General features: G+C 44.3%; 1 protein-coding gene and 1 long non-coding RNA gene across 14 annotated transcripts in view; one reads left to right on the forward strand and one right to left on the reverse strand.

Annotated features, from left to right (window-relative positions):
- Window positions 1-9,091, reverse strand: part of GPR161 (G protein-coupled receptor 161) — a 57,015-nt gene extending 47,924 nt beyond the window's left edge. For 3 of the 13 annotated variants that reach the window (XM_045392278.2, XM_065531756.1, XM_065531747.1), the window contains exons 1-2: window positions 8,145-8,245; window positions 8-101 (exon numbers count right to left, since the gene is read on the reverse strand). In XM_045392278.2, the coding sequence (XP_045248213.2) occupies window positions 8-77 (70 nt within the window). In that variant the 5' untranslated portion in view covers window positions 78-101; window positions 8,145-8,245. Of the gene's footprint in view, window positions 1-7; window positions 102-7,654; window positions 8,246-8,569 lie in introns of those variants that run through there. The other 10 variants (XM_065531791.1, XM_065531751.1, XM_065531778.1 and 7 more) reach the window with 7 other exon arrangements.
- Window positions 9,092-15,579: 6,488 nt separating this feature from the next.
- On the forward strand, window positions 15,580-16,679 carry LOC141407986 (uncharacterized). The gene is made up of 2 exons (XR_012419797.1): window positions 15,580-15,729; window positions 16,424-16,679. It is a non-coding gene; the product is annotated as an uncharacterized lncRNA (long non-coding RNA).
- Window positions 16,680-17,077: the final 398 nt, after the last annotated feature.

The following is a 17,077-nucleotide window of genomic DNA, read 5'->3' on the forward strand; positions in this document are numbered from 1 at the left end:
AATTTACCTCCACCTGTAACTGTGGGGCTGATATTCCATGCTTCCTTTGGCTCAAAACCCCTTCCCTGAAATTGCATATATTTTCTTTTTAAGCAGAAGAGCTGAAATGACATAAGTGAAAAGAATGAGGTTAGCTGGGGAGGGTCTGAAAATGTCCAAGCAGAAGACACTAGATAACAATCAAACCCACTCCCTACCCCACTATCCTACATCACTAGTTTTCAATCCCCCTTCTCCAGATCCCACACATCTGGATATGCCTGGAGACATTTTTGGTTGTCACACCTGGGGGATACTATTGGCATCTAAGGCTAGGGATGTTGCGGAACATTTTACAATATACAAGATAGCTCCCAACAACAAAAGAATTATCTGGTCAAAAATGTCAATAGTGCGGAGGTTGAGAAAACCTGCTCTAAGTGAACAATTTGGGTTCATTCTTCTCATTCTGTTTTTTACTGTATGTACTTAATAAACAGATCAAGAAAAATAAAACAGGCCCTTCCATAAACAAAAACATACACATGCTCTGAGAAGACAAGAGATGGAAGCTGTGCTGAGAACAAGACTGAGATGATTACTTCTATCACAAGATAAACAATAATGACTACGTGAATTGGTTTTTACCCTTAATTATTTTTTATTTATTATCCTCATTGAGCCAGGCAAACCAAGCCCATATTGCTAAAACTGAGAATATTATTTTTAAACAGTTAAAAGGAGTACATTTTTTTCTGATGGCCATATGTGAGACAGATGCCTCAGGCACAGGGCTGTCCCCTCCCTCCCTCACCATGATAGCCACACTGCCACTGGTTTCTGGACACTCCTATATTCTTGTTTTTCCATTCCTCATTGAGCTACACAAAATACGTTTACTGAAGAGCTGCTCTGTGCCCAGCTCGACTCTACAGCTGGGGCATAGCCCTGAACAAGACATGCTCAAATCTCTCCCATCTAGAAGCTTACATTTTGGAGGTGGGGACACGGACAGTAAACAAATAAATTTAAAAAATAGGAAACAATTCTGGGTAGTAGGTGCAGTAAAGAAAGATCAAACAGGGTAAGTGGAGAGGGAATGGGTGTCTGGGTTGGGGGTGGGTCATCAGGGAAGGCTCTCCGAGGACACGACATTTGGGCAGAGACCAGAAAATGATGCGAGGGAATCTCGGGCAGGACAGGGGAGAGCCCTTGCAAAGGCCCTGAGGCTGGAATGAGCTCGGCGTGTTTAAGGATTAGCAAGAAAGCTGGAGAGGAGTGAGGAAGAGAACAGCAGACTTTGGAGACAGTCGGGAGCCAGATTACAAAAAGCACTGCAGGCATGGAGAAAGAGCATGGATTGGATTCTACGTGTGAGAGGAAGCCGCTGGAGAGACATGACTGACTGACGTTTTCAAGAGGTCACTGTGCCTGCTGCTGGGTGAAGGGTGGACTGCAGGAGGCAAGCGTGGAGGCAGGGACCCCAGTTAGGAGGCCACCGCTGTGGCCCAAGTGGAGACAAAGGCTTGGACCAGGGTCATGGTAACAGAGGTGTTAAGAAATGTTTAGATTCACTAATCTCCTTAAAGATGCCAACATTTTGGAGCTAAAAGAGGTCTTCGAAGTAACTCATTCTAGTCTATCATTTTACAGATGACAAAATGAAAGCCCAAAGGGCTGAAATGAGTTACCCACAGTCATAGACCTACCTACTGACAAAGCACAAATTTCCTGACTGCCATCACTACACCCTCTGCCCTTACCTGGCCAACCCAGGGCTGAGGTGGGCAATACAGAGACAGGTAAGCACAGGAGTCCTCTAGAGGGTAGTCCTAGCCAAGGTCAAAATAAATGACTCTTTGCTTTGGGCAAGGTCACCATAACATCCTAGCCAAACCCAATGGGCCCTTATTGAGCTCTCGGCAGCATCTGACACTTCTGACTCCTTTCATTTTTTTGAGACTCCCTCTTCCCTTGTCTCCCCTGAGCGCCTCTCTCCTGTTTCTCCATCCTTTGGTTCCCTACCAGTCTTGCTTACTGTTAATCATCCTACGCCGTAAGTGCTGCAGTTTTCCAAGATGCCCTCTGGGGCACTATTCCTTTCTCATCTACAGAGGAAATTAACTGTCAGCCTCCTCAATATCTCTTACCCTTGTCCAGCAGTTGCTCCTCTGGAGACCCACCCTTTTCACACACCGCATCCATGTGGCGTCATGGATGGGGGACACATGACCTATGCCTTGCCAGTCAGCATCTTCCAACTTCCTCTTACGTAATGACAGTGTTGCTGAAACAGCTGGGAGGATGGTATCCCTTTCACATTGGATTTGAACCTGCAGCTTTCCCCCTTGCCAGAGCTGCTGGGGATCACCACACAGAATCTTAGCATAAAGGTCAAAAACCAGGGAGAAAATGGGTCCTCTTAAAAATCACTTGAACCCTGAACCCACACCAGAAGCCAAATACACTCGAGCATTTTAATGACATGAGCCAATAGCTTTCCTTTTTGCTTAAGTGGATTTGAACTGGATATTCTACCACTTGCAAAAGAAAGAATCCTATCTGATACCTCTTCTCACTATATGCTCCCTCTCTATGCCCACTTAAACACTGATGACTCCAAAATCTCCATCTATAGCCTAGAAACTCTTTGGTGCTCCAGATTCACATCCACCCACCTTGTAGATGTTGTCTCCCATATGTCACACTCAGGCACCTCAGATATAACATGCACAAAATGGAATTCACATCTCTGCTGCTACCATCCCACTATGCTATTCCTCATATTTTTCTCTACCCTAGATAAAACATCACCACCCACCCAATCTCTCAGGAGAGAAGCCTAGGACATCCTAGGCCACTCCTTAAGGGAATCCCGATGGGGCTTAGGCCCTGACTGACACTTTCTGACTGTGTCACCATGGGTGTATTAATGAACATGTCTGAGCCGTGGATTTCCATACTGACTCTCTAGGATTGAATGAGATAACGTAAGCAATTGGTTCCATTTCCTATCACAGACTTCCAGTGCATCACTAGTTCTAAGTCAAAACTTCATCCTCACTGCCATTACCCCAGCTCAGAGCCTCACCATCTTTTCCCTGGACTATTAACAGGCGTTTCTCTCTTCTTCATATCTTCGATCTCACCCGCCCCGCACCAATCTCTCCTCCCAATTATTGCCAGCCTGATTGGCCCCTACACAGCCAGACCATTTCATGCTATTCCCTGCCACCTGCAGAATTTATTCATTTGCAGATATCCTCTACCTCGACCATCCTGAATTCTCACAGTTCTCCAAACACTCACTGTTGTTCTCAACTCTGTGGCTCTGTACACTGTTGTCACCGCCCAGAATACCATCTCTCCCTCCTCACCCACCTGGAGAAGAGCTCATCCTTAAGACTTGGTTAGAAAAAGAAAAAATAAAAGTTACTATAAAAGTCAAAGAAAATATAGATTGGCTAAAGTGACAAGGAGGAAAAATACATACAGGAAAAGCCAAAATTTAAAATATTTTTAAATGGAGAAAAGCAAAGAAAGAATGGAGAGAAAAGAGAAAATTTAGGAAAATGTACTCTTGAAATAGGAGGGGACTTCCTAAGCAAGACAGAAAACATGAAAACAAAGAAAAATCATAGAGATTTAACTTCATAAAAATTAAATACTTCTGGACAATCAAAGGTACAATAAGCAAAGTTGGGGAAGAAGACATAAAGATATTTGATTTATTAACAAGAAAAGGATTAAAGTCCAGAATTTAGAAAGAGCCTCACAAGTTGATGAAATTACAAACAGCTCAGTTAAAAAAATTGGCAAAGAATTTGATGGAGGAATTAGAGGAAGTGTAAGCAATCAATTTAGGGTAAACTTGGAAGAATACATCAGCATTTAAAATGCACATAACTGGCCGGGCGCGATAGCTCAAGCCTGTAATCCCAGCATTTTGGGAGGCCGAGGGGGGCAAATCCCCTGAGGTCAGGAGTTTGAGACCAGCCTTGCCAATATGGTGAAACTTCTTCTCTACTAAAAATACAAAAATTAGCCAGGCGTGGTGGCACACGCCTGTAATAAAAATAAAATGCACATAACTGATATAAAATGGTCTCCAAGATCTAGGTTAAACTTTTCTAATGCCCTATGTAGAACAGGGCATATAATATGCTATCATATTTATTTCTGAAAGAGAGAAAACAGAAGGTACATTTTTGGGTTTGTTTGTGTTGTGGTTGTTTATTTGTTTGTTTTTTAAGACGGAGCTTTGCTCTTGTTGCCCAGGATGGAGTGCAATGGCACGGTCTCGGCTCACTGCAACCACCACCTCCCGGGTTCAAGCCATTCTCCTTATTGGTCAGGCTGGTCTTGAATTCCTGACCTCAGATGATCTGCTGCCTCAGCCTCCCAAAATGCTGGGATTACATACAGGCATGAGCCACTGTGCCCAGCCGAGAAGGTACATTTTATTTGCTTGCAGGTGCATGGACTATTTCTGAAAGAATGCACAAAAACTGGTAAAATTAGTTATATCCAAAAAAGGAAAAAGAGGGCTAGGAAAGAGGAGTGGGAGGGAGATGTTGCCTTTTATAACTTTTGAATGCTATACCTTTCCAATTCACTACTTACTCTCAAACAAATAACCTTAAATAAATACAGTAAATAATTCAGTCTCTTTTTCTACACAATCTTCCAGACCTAAAGAAACAAAGAGAACTCTGCATAAATAACCACTTAAAATGTACATTTCCTTTGATCCACAAATCTCACATCCAGGAACAATTTTTACCCAGAAATATTGTACATGTACACAGATAAAGATACACAGAAAATCTAGATTAAGTTGGAAGCCAATCTAAGAGTCCATCAATAGGGGAATGTTTAAATAATTTATAGGAAACCGACACTATGAAATACTATGTTGTTATTAAAAAGAGTGAAGTACAATGTATCTGTTATTGTTACTGAATGACTTCTAAGTCACACTGTTAAATCAAAAAAAAAAACCACAGAGCATTATTATATAACCCCATTTATGTTTTTCTTTTTTTAACAGACAGAGTCTTACTATGTTGTCCATGCTGGACTTGAACTCTCAGGCTCAAGCAATCCTCCTACCTCAGCCTACCAAGTAACTGGGACTACAGGTGTGCACCACCATGCCCAGCTTCATTTATGTATTTTTTCAAGTATATTCAATATATTCAGGTTGGTCCTAAAGTCAGAAATGTAGACAATACTATTTTATCATGTTTTATATAATATCAATAAACTATATATTCGCCTATGTTTCCAGGCTTGGTGAGCGTATTAAGCACATTGAAAAAGACCTAAAAAGATAGACATTTACAGTGATTATCTCAAAGGTGGGGAGAAGGAATAGAGAAGAGGTGGAAGGGAATTTAATTTATTTTCCTATATGTGACTATGTTTTAAAAATATTTTACAGCTCTTAGTTTTGAAAAATTACTATATTCCATGAATGCTTTACATTATTTACCTAAGGTCACAAGTTTATAAGGGGCAGGGCTGGGAGGTAGGCTGACTTCAGATCATGCTCTTAACACAGTGTTCTCTCACCCATTGCTTGAGTATAAAACAAACACAAACCAAAATAAAATTGAAATATACCTCCTCATGTTTTACCCCTGGCCAACTGCAAATTCTTTCATGCTCCAGCACTCCCTAAACATATTTGCCATGAATGCCGTCCTCTCCCCTGCTGAGCACATAAAATGTGCAAGGAAATAGATTAAAACTAGTTGTAAGCCTTTTCTCTTGGTGTAGAAACAGAATCATAGATGAGTACTGGCTGAATGAATGAAGTATGGAGTCATAAAGTCAATCCCTCCTCCAAACTCCAGGTAGCATTGATAGCTATCTCTAGTTCTGTTGATGTTTTTTGTTCTTATACAAAAACAGCAAGAAGACACCATTTCTCCCCTGCTGTCATGCTTTACTGCATCTCAGAATGACAGTCAGAGCTTCCAAAGGTCTCACACAGAAGACGCAAAAGGGCAGTCTGCAGGTCACAAGCAGCCTGCACACATAATTTGGTTAAACTGCATGCACATTTAAAAAAATGTTTTGAATCAGTTGCTATCTTTAAAAACATATGAAGCTTTTTTTCCGTAAAAATTTACAGCTTCCCCCAAAACTAAGATCAGGCAACCATGTGATGGAGCCCTACCGCACCTGCAGCTGCCCCCTTACTGGAGACAGGCTTAGCAGCACACAGCTCCCACTCAGCCCTCCTGTCCACCAGCCTCCTGCACTCAGGCTTCCTGACTGGTCCCGACTGGCAGTGGCGTTTACACCACAGAACTGTACCTCCTCTTGCTGACATTTAGGTCAGCTCCAGTTCAGCCCATTCTGTCTTCCTCGGAACCCAAACAGAGAGCTCACAGCCCTCTGACCACACAGTGCTCCTTCACCTCTCAGAGGACTCCCAGTGCACCAGACTGCAACACAAAGAGAACGGTTTGGATATCGTTGCGGCCTTGGATTTAGTTCCAAAATGTCAAGCAGGCCTCTTAATGAGGGGTCTCTATTCTTGATGTTATGGTGGTGGAGCTACAGGGCAGGGAGAAGCCCTGAGTTAAAGGACCCACCTGTGTGCCATCAGGAAACCACGTGAAAAGCATTACCAAGGCAAAAGATCTGAGTTCAATCTGGGCTGCTTACTTAGCTGGGCAAGAATGCTTCATCTCTCCTGAGCCTCAGTTTCCTCACCTATCAAATGGGCTAGCAGAGCTTCACAAGGCTGTTGTGTGAAGGAAGAAGTGTATATGAAAGTGCTTGTAAGCACCTGACAAGTATAAAATAAGACAGGTGTGGAGGAGGACCGGGAGAGGTGCTCTGGAAGAAGTAACAGAAATGGGTGCCATGGATTCCAGTTACAGTTGAAGAGCCTCTTTCTCTGTGACCTGAGGTCCCTCCCACCTCCTCCTTCTGCCCTGAGGGCCTGAAAAATGCCTCTCTTCACTTGCTCCCAGTAGCTGCAGTAAAATAGATTACAAGGGAAAACCGCCTATTCCCCCGAAGCAGTAGCTCTCCAGAACTCATCTGGAGGTCCAGGTCACTAGGGGAGAAGAGGCCGGGCTGAATCCACGCCTGGCTCCACGGAGGAGCCACAACGATGGCCATCCTCCCCCAGCCCCTAGCACGCTGAGACAGGCTCACCTGAGGTTATCAGTGTCTCCACTGGACAATCAAGGAACTGAGGTTCTTTCCCTCCAAAACCACACACCTCCTCACGGCTTCACAGGGAGGAGGATCAAATGACCTGCTCTTGAAAGCACTTTGCAAAAGGGATGAAAGGTACAATAACGAGCAAAAATAGCCTCCAAGATGTGATATAAAGCGATGCCAATGCGCAGCTGTGTGGTTACTGGTAAGCAGACCTCCGGGAAACACAGGAGACACCCCACTTATCCCACAGACGTTCTCATCCCATATGCCTTTGTCCAAAGGTTGCACGGGGGTTAAGCTTGGCCCAGAGGGCGCCGAGGGCTGGTCAAGTCCTCCCCTTTCCAAGAACCAGCCGAATCTCCCTCCCGCAGATCTGAGAGGCAGAGCCGCCCACCCCGCGGCGCCGGGCCACTTCTGGGCGCGCCATCCGCCGTCCGCCCAGGCTCGGGGAGACAGCGCCCTGAGTCCCGGCTGGGAGAAGGTTGCTCACCTGGTCCTCACGGATTCCAGCCGAGGGGCGTGACCGCCTCTCCCCACACCCTCTGCCCTGAGCGGGTCGTGAAGTCTCTTGGCCCCAGGGGGCGCGGCCCGCATCGGCCGAGTCCAGGGCACGCACCTACGCCCTCCCATCCAGCGGACTGGGTAGGGGGCCTCGGGCGGCGCCGGAGAAACGGGGGCGGGCTGCACCCAGTAGAATGGGGTGGGCCTCTCAGAAGCCCCAGGCCGCAGGCGAGGGGCGCGCCCCCAACATCTTCCCACAAAGAGCTCCAGCTCTCCAAAGCAAGGCGCAGTGCGGCCAGAGGACAGCCCCAACCCCTGAGAGGGGCGCGAGGAGAAGGGGAGCGCCGTGGGGGCGGGGACCCTTCCCGGCCCGCAACCTGAGCCCTCAACCCCGCACAATGAGTTTAGCCCGGCTCCATCCCGACCTCCCTCTCCGCCCGGGCCCGGGCCCGCGACCGCGTCCCACGCCGAGTGCTCACCGAGGAGCCGCTGCCGCGGCAGCTCAGGCCCCGGCCCAGCCGCCTCCCCGCCTCGGCCACCGCCGCCGCCGCTTCCTTCCTCCCCGCCGCGCTCCGGGACTGGAGGTTTCGGGTTTCAGCCCGCCGAGCCCCGCTTCGCTCCTCCCGCGGGCCAGCCACCAGCACGCGGACCCGGGCGAACGCAGGCCAAGTAACTTTGCGGCGCCCGCGCCCCGCCTTCCCCACGCCCGGCCGGGCCCCTCCGGCCCCCAAAGCCCCGAGTCGCCTCCCCGCGCCCCGCACCGCCCCGCCCCGCGCGGCTCCCGGCGCCCCTCCCCACCCGCGCCCCTTCCTTCGCGTCCGTCAGCTCGCCCGCCCTCCCGGCTGCTGCTTTCCCATTTCTTCCCACGAACAGCCTCGGCTGCTGCTCTTTGTCTCGCCCTTACCCTCTCGGCTCGCTGCACTTTTCTCCTGAAAACCTTTGTGGTCCCTAACTTAGGCCTTCCCTGTTCCCGTTCCTGCGTCCCAGTTCCAGCCGCTGGGACGTCCCCTTTTCCATGTCTCTCTGCATCACACAGACACTTTCAGATTCTTCCCGCAGGCTCCGCACAGTCCCATTCTCCTCCTCCAGTCCCGCCGTGGAAGATCCTGGTATCGCCTTTGCTGCTCACCTTTCATTCATCCAGCCGACGGGCACGAGCATCCATCTGCGTCCTGCCAGGCTCTGTCCCGGGCTCTGTGAATACCACAGTGAATCCGCCCCGGGGAGTGGGGAGTGGACGTAAACAGGTCTTCACACTGCTGCCCTGCACTCCCTCGGAGCCAAAAGGCCAGGGAGCAGTCATCACAAAACAAAGAGCGGGCGCTGTCAGCTCGGGGGACGGAACAGTTCCTTCTCAGAATGTTTGTTTTGTCTTCCTCACTCCCCACTTTCCCTGCCTGTCTCCAGCCTCCTACGTTTTCTATGCAGCAGTCTTAATAAGGGGATGGAAAGTTGAAGCACAGAGTAGAACTGCTAAAAAAGGAAAGAAGGAAGGACAAACAGGGCAACAAAATAATCAGGTAAGAAGTTATAAAGCCCAGTTCACTAAACTTCAGCAAAAGAAAAAAAAAGACAAAAAAACCCTGGTGCTGTGCTTACAGCAGGATTCACATTCCTCTGAAATCCATCTGCTTTGATAAATACATTAATTATTCCCTTGTCTACAGATTGACACTGTGGGAGATGCTTCCTTATTATTAATATTATTGGGCCACTGAGGCACCATTTAGAACAGTAATTTACTGTCTGGCACCTACCAAACACCCACATTGCTCCGGGGACAAATGGGATAATGGGGAGAAAAAAGTAAATGGATGCCTTAATATTCCTATGGGATAAATGCTTTATTTGGTCAAAAACTGGAAACTGACACTCCACTTAGAGTCTAGGTCACCCGGCAAGCCAGACCCTTGAAGGAGCTTAAAGCTTTCTGTTCTTAAGAGTATTTTAGACACTTATTTTGAACTCCCTGTTATTTATTTAATTTACACTGGCTCAGCTGTCGGCTAAGCTCTATGAGCCTGAGGGAGTGAGTTAACCTTCCTGAGTCTCAGCTTATTCATACACAAAATGGGGATACTCATACCTTCCTATCTGTAGAGTTGAAAAGGTCAAATGAGGTCATGTAACTAAATCACCAGTGTCATAAATTCGGAGAACTAAACCCTTTTGAAAATTGGTATTCACGAAAGGTCTGAAAATATATGCCATGGACTGGCATGGCAAGAATGAGAGTAAAAAATAAACAGTTACGGCTGTTTTGGCTCCATACCCATTCATGATGCAAAAGATGTCCTTCATACTGAACAACCTTTTCCCATACTTACTCTATTTCATTTTGAACTGTTCAACAGAAGACATTTTTTTTTCTCCTGCTGCTCATTATCAAATACATTATTTATCACAAAGATTTTTCTTTTTTCTGAGCTCATAAGCTCAGAACTTACTGTGCATTCAGGGATAGAAATTGCTGCCAACAAATGCATTTTCAATTGCTGTCTTAAGATTTTTTTTTCCCTTCTGGAGTTAATATTGAGCTATGAGTGAATTCAGTCAGATGCAGAGAAAACAAACAAATTGTTATTAAAGTAATTATTTCACTGTTTATCATTGTATAGGTGATAATTGTGAAAAACGTGACTGCTTTTGTGCAAGAATGTATTTTTTTTTTCAGAAAAAGAGAAAGATACACACTAATTCTCCTTTCCCAAATTAGTTTAATAAACCATTCTGTTTTAGAGACATCCACAAAGACTTATAAACTAAAATGAGAGGCCATGTCCAACTGAACCTCACATGTGTGTTGAATAATTTATATATGAAACATGTTTTATGTAAAATATCATTTCAGTCTAGCAGTCCACATAAAACTGGTGAAAGCAAAATTGTGAAGTATGCTATTTGTTCCACGTGGGATGTTATTTCCCCCACTCTTTACAGGCCAAGCCCTTCCTGCCCTTCACATCTCAGCTTAAATGTCACCTCCTCAGAGAAGTCTTCCCTGACCAATCTCTCCTTTTTTTGATTAGAGATGGGATCTTGCTATGTTGCCCAGGCTTGTCTTTAACTCCTGGGCTCAAGCTATCCTTTCACCTTGGCCTCCCAAAGTGCTGGGATTATAGATGTGAGCCACTGCACTCAGCCCCTGACCAATCTAAAAGAAATTCTCTGATCTCTGCTCTCTCTCTCATAGCTGTCTTCTTTTTCTACATACAATGTGTCCAAATTTATAAAATACGTATCAATTTTTCTATTTATTTGTTTACAGTACACCTCCGCTGATAGAATGGTAAAACCATTTGACCTCAGAGGAAGACTTCCCCGAAACTGGTGCGCCACTGGACTGATCAGAAACAAGAGCCAATCTATATATATATATTTTTTTTATTAAATCAGTATGGGTTTATTTCTCTGTTAGTTGGAACAGAAAGCATCTAACTCAGTGGTTCTTAATATGACATTTTGGAAGGTATTTTGGGTTTGTCACAATGATTAGAGGACACCCCAGGCATTTATTGGGTGGGGCCCAGGATATCAGACATCTTGCAGTACATGAAATAGTCCTACACAAAAAGAACAGTTCCTCTCACACGTGACAATAAAAACTGTCTGTACTTTTCTAAGTCTGAAACAAACTGTTTTACATATACGCATGGAAGGTTTTTTGTTTTTTTTTTTTTGTTTTTGTGTGGTTTTGTTGTACAGCAATTTGTCCAGGAATGCAAGTACTATGTAAATTGAGGGAAGATTGCACTTTGATTTACTCAAACCTTACCAAGAGTTGTTCAGTATTTTGGAAATCACCTCACTATTAACAATGCCACTCATGGTATCAGATTTACTAGTACAAGTTAGGTGACTTGATCTACATTTATATATCTATGTCACATTTGCAGTGATTCTGTCTATAATTTCAAGTGTCTGACCACTTCATGATGTCATCCACTAGGGCTGATATATTGAAATGAGCATTATTGGGCTGGGTGCAGTGGTTCACTCCTGTAATCCCAGCACTTTGGGAGGCTGAGGCAGGTGGATCACTTGAGGCCAGGAGTTCGAGACCAGCCTGGCCAACATGGCGAAACCCTGTCCCACTAAAAATACAAAAATTAGCCGAGCGTGGTGGCACACATTTGTAGTCCCAGCTACATGGGAGGCTGAGGCACGAGAATCACTTGAACCGGGGAGGTGGAGGTTGCAGTGAGCTGAGTTCGCACCACTGCCTTGTCCTACATATCTCTTCCATTTGGCTTCCCTTGAATTGTATCCTTTGTAATAAACCAGTAATCAAAGTAAGTAAAGTGCTTTCCTGAGCTCTGTGAGCTGTGATAGGAAATTATTGGCCATGGGAACTCCTGATCTGAAGCCAAGTCGATCAGAAGTACTGGAGGCCCTGGACATTCATGTGGTGCCTGAAGTGGGGATAGTGTGTGGGACTGAGTCCCTAATCTGTGGAGTCTGCACTATCTCAGGGAGTTAGTGTCGGAATTGAATTGAATTGTTGGATACCCAGTTGGTGTCAGAGAATTGATTGGTGTTGGAAAAAATTCCACATATTTTGTGTCAGGGTAAGAAAGTATCCTCAAGTACATTTATCTTTTGATCTATTAAAAAAAAATCCTCAAGTACACATTTATCTTCTGTTGCCAATAAAAGGCAACATTATATATTTGGGATAAATTTGTAATTACAGAAGATTTAAAATGCCCAAATGTCTGTCAATAGGGGATTAGAGGTATAAGTTAGGATTCAGTGCTACAAATGAATGAAAAAAATCTCTATACACTAACATGTAGTGGTGTCAAAGATGTTAAGTGAAAAAAAGCAAGGTGAAGGAATATTTGTTATACGTTATCTTTTTTTTTTTTTTTTTGAGACATTGTCTCACTTTGTCACCCATACTGGAGTACAGTGGTGCGATCTCAGCTCACTGCAACCTCCATCTCCCAGGCTCAAGCGATTCCCCTGCCTCAGTCACCTGAGTCACTGGGATTACAGGCACACCCCACTACCACCTGGCTAATTTTTGTATTTTTAGTAGAGACAGGTTTTCACCATGTTGGCCAGGCTGGTCTTGAACTCCTGACTTCAAATGACCTACCCTCCTCGGCCTACCAATGTGCTGGGATTACCATGCCTGGCCTATGTTATCTTTTATGTGAGAAAAGGAAAGAAAATAAATATATAGGTATTTGCTTACACTTAAAAGTGGAAAAACAAAACAAACCAAAAACAATAAAAAGAAGGTTTCCAATAAGGGAAAGGAACAAACAGAAGGAATAAAAAAGAAAGCAAGGTTTCTAGGAAGGTTCCTTGCTGTATGACTTTGAAACTAAGTATGTATTTTACAAATTTGTGAAAAGTTAAAAAAGAAAAAACCTCCAAAAATTGAAGAAAAACTAGGATGAATATCAAGTTGGGGGCATAAGAACTTTTATTAGTTTTCTATCACTGCAAAATGATTACCACACATTTGGCAGCTTAAAACACTCTGTTATGTTGTTTGGGCTGGTCTTGAACTCCTGGCCTCAAGCAATCCTCTTGCCTTAGCTTCTCCAGTCGCTGGGATTACAGGTGTGAGCCAATACACCTGGCGAAACACTCACTTTTTTTAAATCTCACACTTTAGAGAGAAGTCCAGGCAGGTTCAGTTGGGTTTTCTGCTCATGTGAATGCCAAAATGAAGGTGTTGGCTAATCTGAGCTCTTACATGAAGGCTCTTGAGGTGACTCTACTTCCAAGCTTGTTCAGGCTGCCAGCAGAATTTAGTTCCTTGCCACTGTGGGATGGAAACCCCCATTTCTTTGCTGGCTGGCAGTGGGGCCACACTCTGCTCCCAGAGGCTGCCTGCAATTCTTCCTCATGGGGCCCCCTTATCTTCAAAGTCAGCAAAGGCATGTCAAATCCTTCTTATACCCTGATCTCTCTGGCTTCCCCTTCATTCCCCTTTCAGCCAGAGAGAGCTCTTTGCTTTTAAGGATTCATGTGATAGGTCAGGTCTACCTGGATAATATCCCTCTCGTAAGGTCAACTGTGTCAAATAACATAATCCTAGGAGTGATATCTCATTATATTCAAAGGTCCTGGGGATTAGGAAACGACGTCTTTGTCAAGCTATCTTCCAATTCTGCCACAACAATATAAAGAATTTCAAGGCCAGGTACAATGGGTCATGCTTATAATCCCAGCACTTTGGGAGGCTGAGGTGGGAGGATCATTTGAGCCCAGGAGTTCAAGACCAGCTTAGCCAAGATAGCAAGACCTTGTCTCTAAAGAAAAAGACAAATCATTTTTAAAGAAGTTTTAAAAAAATAAATTTTTGGGCCAGGTGCGGTGGTTCATGCCTGTAATCCCAGCACTTTGGGAGGCCGAGGCGGGCAGATCACCTGAGGTCAGGAGTTCAAGATCAGCCTGGCCAATATGGCGAAACCCCATCTCTACTAAAAAAAAAAAAAATACAAAAATTAGCTGGGCATGGTGGCACACACCTGTAGTCCCGGTTACTTGGGAGGCTGAAGTAGGAGAATTGCTTGAACCCAGGAGGCGGAGGTTACAGTGAACTGAGATTCGTGCCACTGCACTCCAGCCTGGGCAACAGAGTGAGTCTCTGGCTCAAAAAAAAAAAGATAAATAAAATCAGTTTAGAATATAATATTTTGATGGCACTTTCCTAGTGGGATATGTTCCTAGGACAAAAAGAATCTCAAAAAAAAAAAAAAAAATCTCAATCTCACCCAGTTCTCTTATGTCAGTGGTACTTTGGTATTGTTGTCTGAAACAATTAAAGATATATAGAAAAAGGCCAGGCGCGGTGGCTCACACCTGTAATCCCAGCATTTTGGGAGGCCGAGGTGGGTGGACCACGAGGTCAGGAGATCAAGACCATCCTGACTAACACGGTGAAACCCCGTTTCTACTAAAAATACAAAAAAAATTAGCTGAGCATGGTGGCAGGTGCCTGTAGTCCCAGCTACTCAGGAGGCTGAGGCAGGAGAATGGCGTGAACGTGGGGGGCAGAGCTTGCAGTGAGCCGAGATTGCACCATTGCACTCCAGCCTGGGTGACAGAGCGAGACTCTGTCTCAAAAAGAATAAAAAAGAAAAAGACATATAGAAAAAAGCAAATAAGTAATTACCTTTATGTTGTGGGACCTGTGATTTTTAGCAAGGAAAAAAGTGATCAAATATAAAAGTGAATAGGTAAGTAAAAACCTACCTGCAAAGAATAATTTGCATTTGCCAACCCTAACCACTCAAAGGGCAAGAAGTAATGAGAATACAGAACGAGTGAGCACTCCTGTAGCAATGAACACTGCTAGCAACCAGATGTAGTCTCAAAATACCACTTCTCATTAAGAGGAACTAAGGCTCCTTGCAGAAATGGCTTATTCCAGGTCTGGACTTTATAGACTTTTTTTTTTTTTTTTTTTAAGCATATAAAATGAATCTAGAACATCTTTGTGTACCAGAAAAGAGGTTTCAAAGAGCAATGGGGTCATTTTGAAAAGATACAAGAGCTGATCTGAAGGGACAATTTGAACATAAAAAAGAATAATAAGCCAGGCACAGTGGTTCATGCCTATAATCCCAGTACTTTGGAAGGCTGAAGTAGAAGGATTGAGGTCAGGAGTTCGAGAGCAGCCTGGGCATTATAGTGAGACCTCATCTCTAAAAAAAGAATTGCAATGGATTGGAACATACCTGCTAAAGCTTCAATGTTTGAATCCTCCAAAACTCATGTTGAAACTTAATCCCTAATGTAACAGTATTAAGAGGTGAGGCCTTTAAGGGGTGATTGTGCCATAAGGACTCTGCCCACATGAATGGATTAACTCATTCATGGATTTAATGGATTAATAGATTAATAGGTTATCATGGGAGTGAGTTAGTTGTAACAAAAGTGGGTCTGTTTTAGAATCTGGGTCTGGATTGGCTCTCTCTCATGCACCCTCCTCATCATGTGATGCCCTGTGCCACCTCAGGACTCTGCAGAGAGCCCCTGCCAGCAAGAATGCCCTCACCAAGATGCAGCCTCTTGGCCTTGGACTTCCCAGCCTCCATAACTGTAAGAAATCAATTCATTGTCTTTATAAGTTACCCAGGCTCAGGTATTAAGTTATAGTAACAGAAAACTGACTAAGATAATACCCACATGGAAAAATCTTTGAGTTTATAGTTTAAAAAATTGGTCACCATTGGTGATTACTAGGCAACCAATTCATTCCTCTGAAAAATTAGTAAATAAAACGAAGGAATCAAACATTTATTCCACTTTTCCAATAGGAATTGCACTCGGTGTGACCAAAGACTACTCTACAAATAAATGCACAAAGAATAGAATTTTAAAATCACTATTTTGCAACCCTTAATGAAATAACTGTTGCAGGCAACAGTGATCAATGTATACTAAAACCATTAAGTGAATAGTTGATGGGGAACCAATCAATCTTAGTATCACACAGGAATGGAATGTAATAGGAAGTACTCAACACCATCTAGGAAGTATTCTTGAATAAATCTTGCAATGGTGGATGAATGTTGAGCAGAAAAGAAAGTCAAAAAATATCTATGTTAAACTCCAAGCAATAATTCCTGACTTGGTTGACCACCAGCTAAGAGAATGACCCAGTGGAATAGGAGACAGAGTGAGAAATGTTACCCTCACTTTCCCACCCACCTTATGATTTCACCCTGAGCAGGCTTTCTCTCCATTATTAATTGTCAGTTTGCTACTGTGCTAATTTTGTGTTGTCTTTTAGCCATTGACGTTGGCCAGCAATGGAATCTAAGCCCAGCGTACCTGGAAAGTACACTGTCATGAAAAACAGAGTTTTTTAAAACGAGTACACTGCAAGCTGGGGAAAATCTTTTTTTTTTTTTTTTCTGTAGAAACTGAACCACCTGAGAAGGCATACGTGTATTTATTTTTCTACACACTTAATTTGTTCAGTTTTAGAACTCAAGATCCTTTATTATTATTAGTGTATTAAATTCATACCTTTCTATTCTTACTGCCATTGCGTTTTGTTTTGTTTTTTTTTTTTTTTAGTCACCTCATGCATTTGAGGCAGAGATTGTGGTATAAACATCAGTCCATGGGTTGAGTCCAGAGACCTGGATTTTGATCGTGACTCTGCCCAGGCTTGTTGATGGTCGCGACCCCACAGTGAGATGAGGATTAAGAGTCAGATACTCCAAGGGAAGGGGCTGAAGAGACCAAACTTCCCGTGTGGACGGTCACAGAGCCTCTAAGAGGGCTAAAGAAACCCCCAGGCTGGTACAGGAAGCCTGGGAGATCTTGCCTTTGGACCAGTGGATAGAGTCAGAGATCAGGATGGTTGCAGAGGAAAAGCTCCCCAGGGTGGAGGGGCAGGGGCTGGGAGAATGACCCCAAGGTCATGTCAAGACAGGTG

This window comes from Macaca fascicularis, chromosome 1 (genome assembly GCF_037993035.2).
Source record: "Macaca fascicularis isolate 582-1 chromosome 1, T2T-MFA8v1.1".
NCBI lineage: Eukaryota > Metazoa > Chordata > Mammalia > Primates > Cercopithecidae > Macaca > Macaca fascicularis.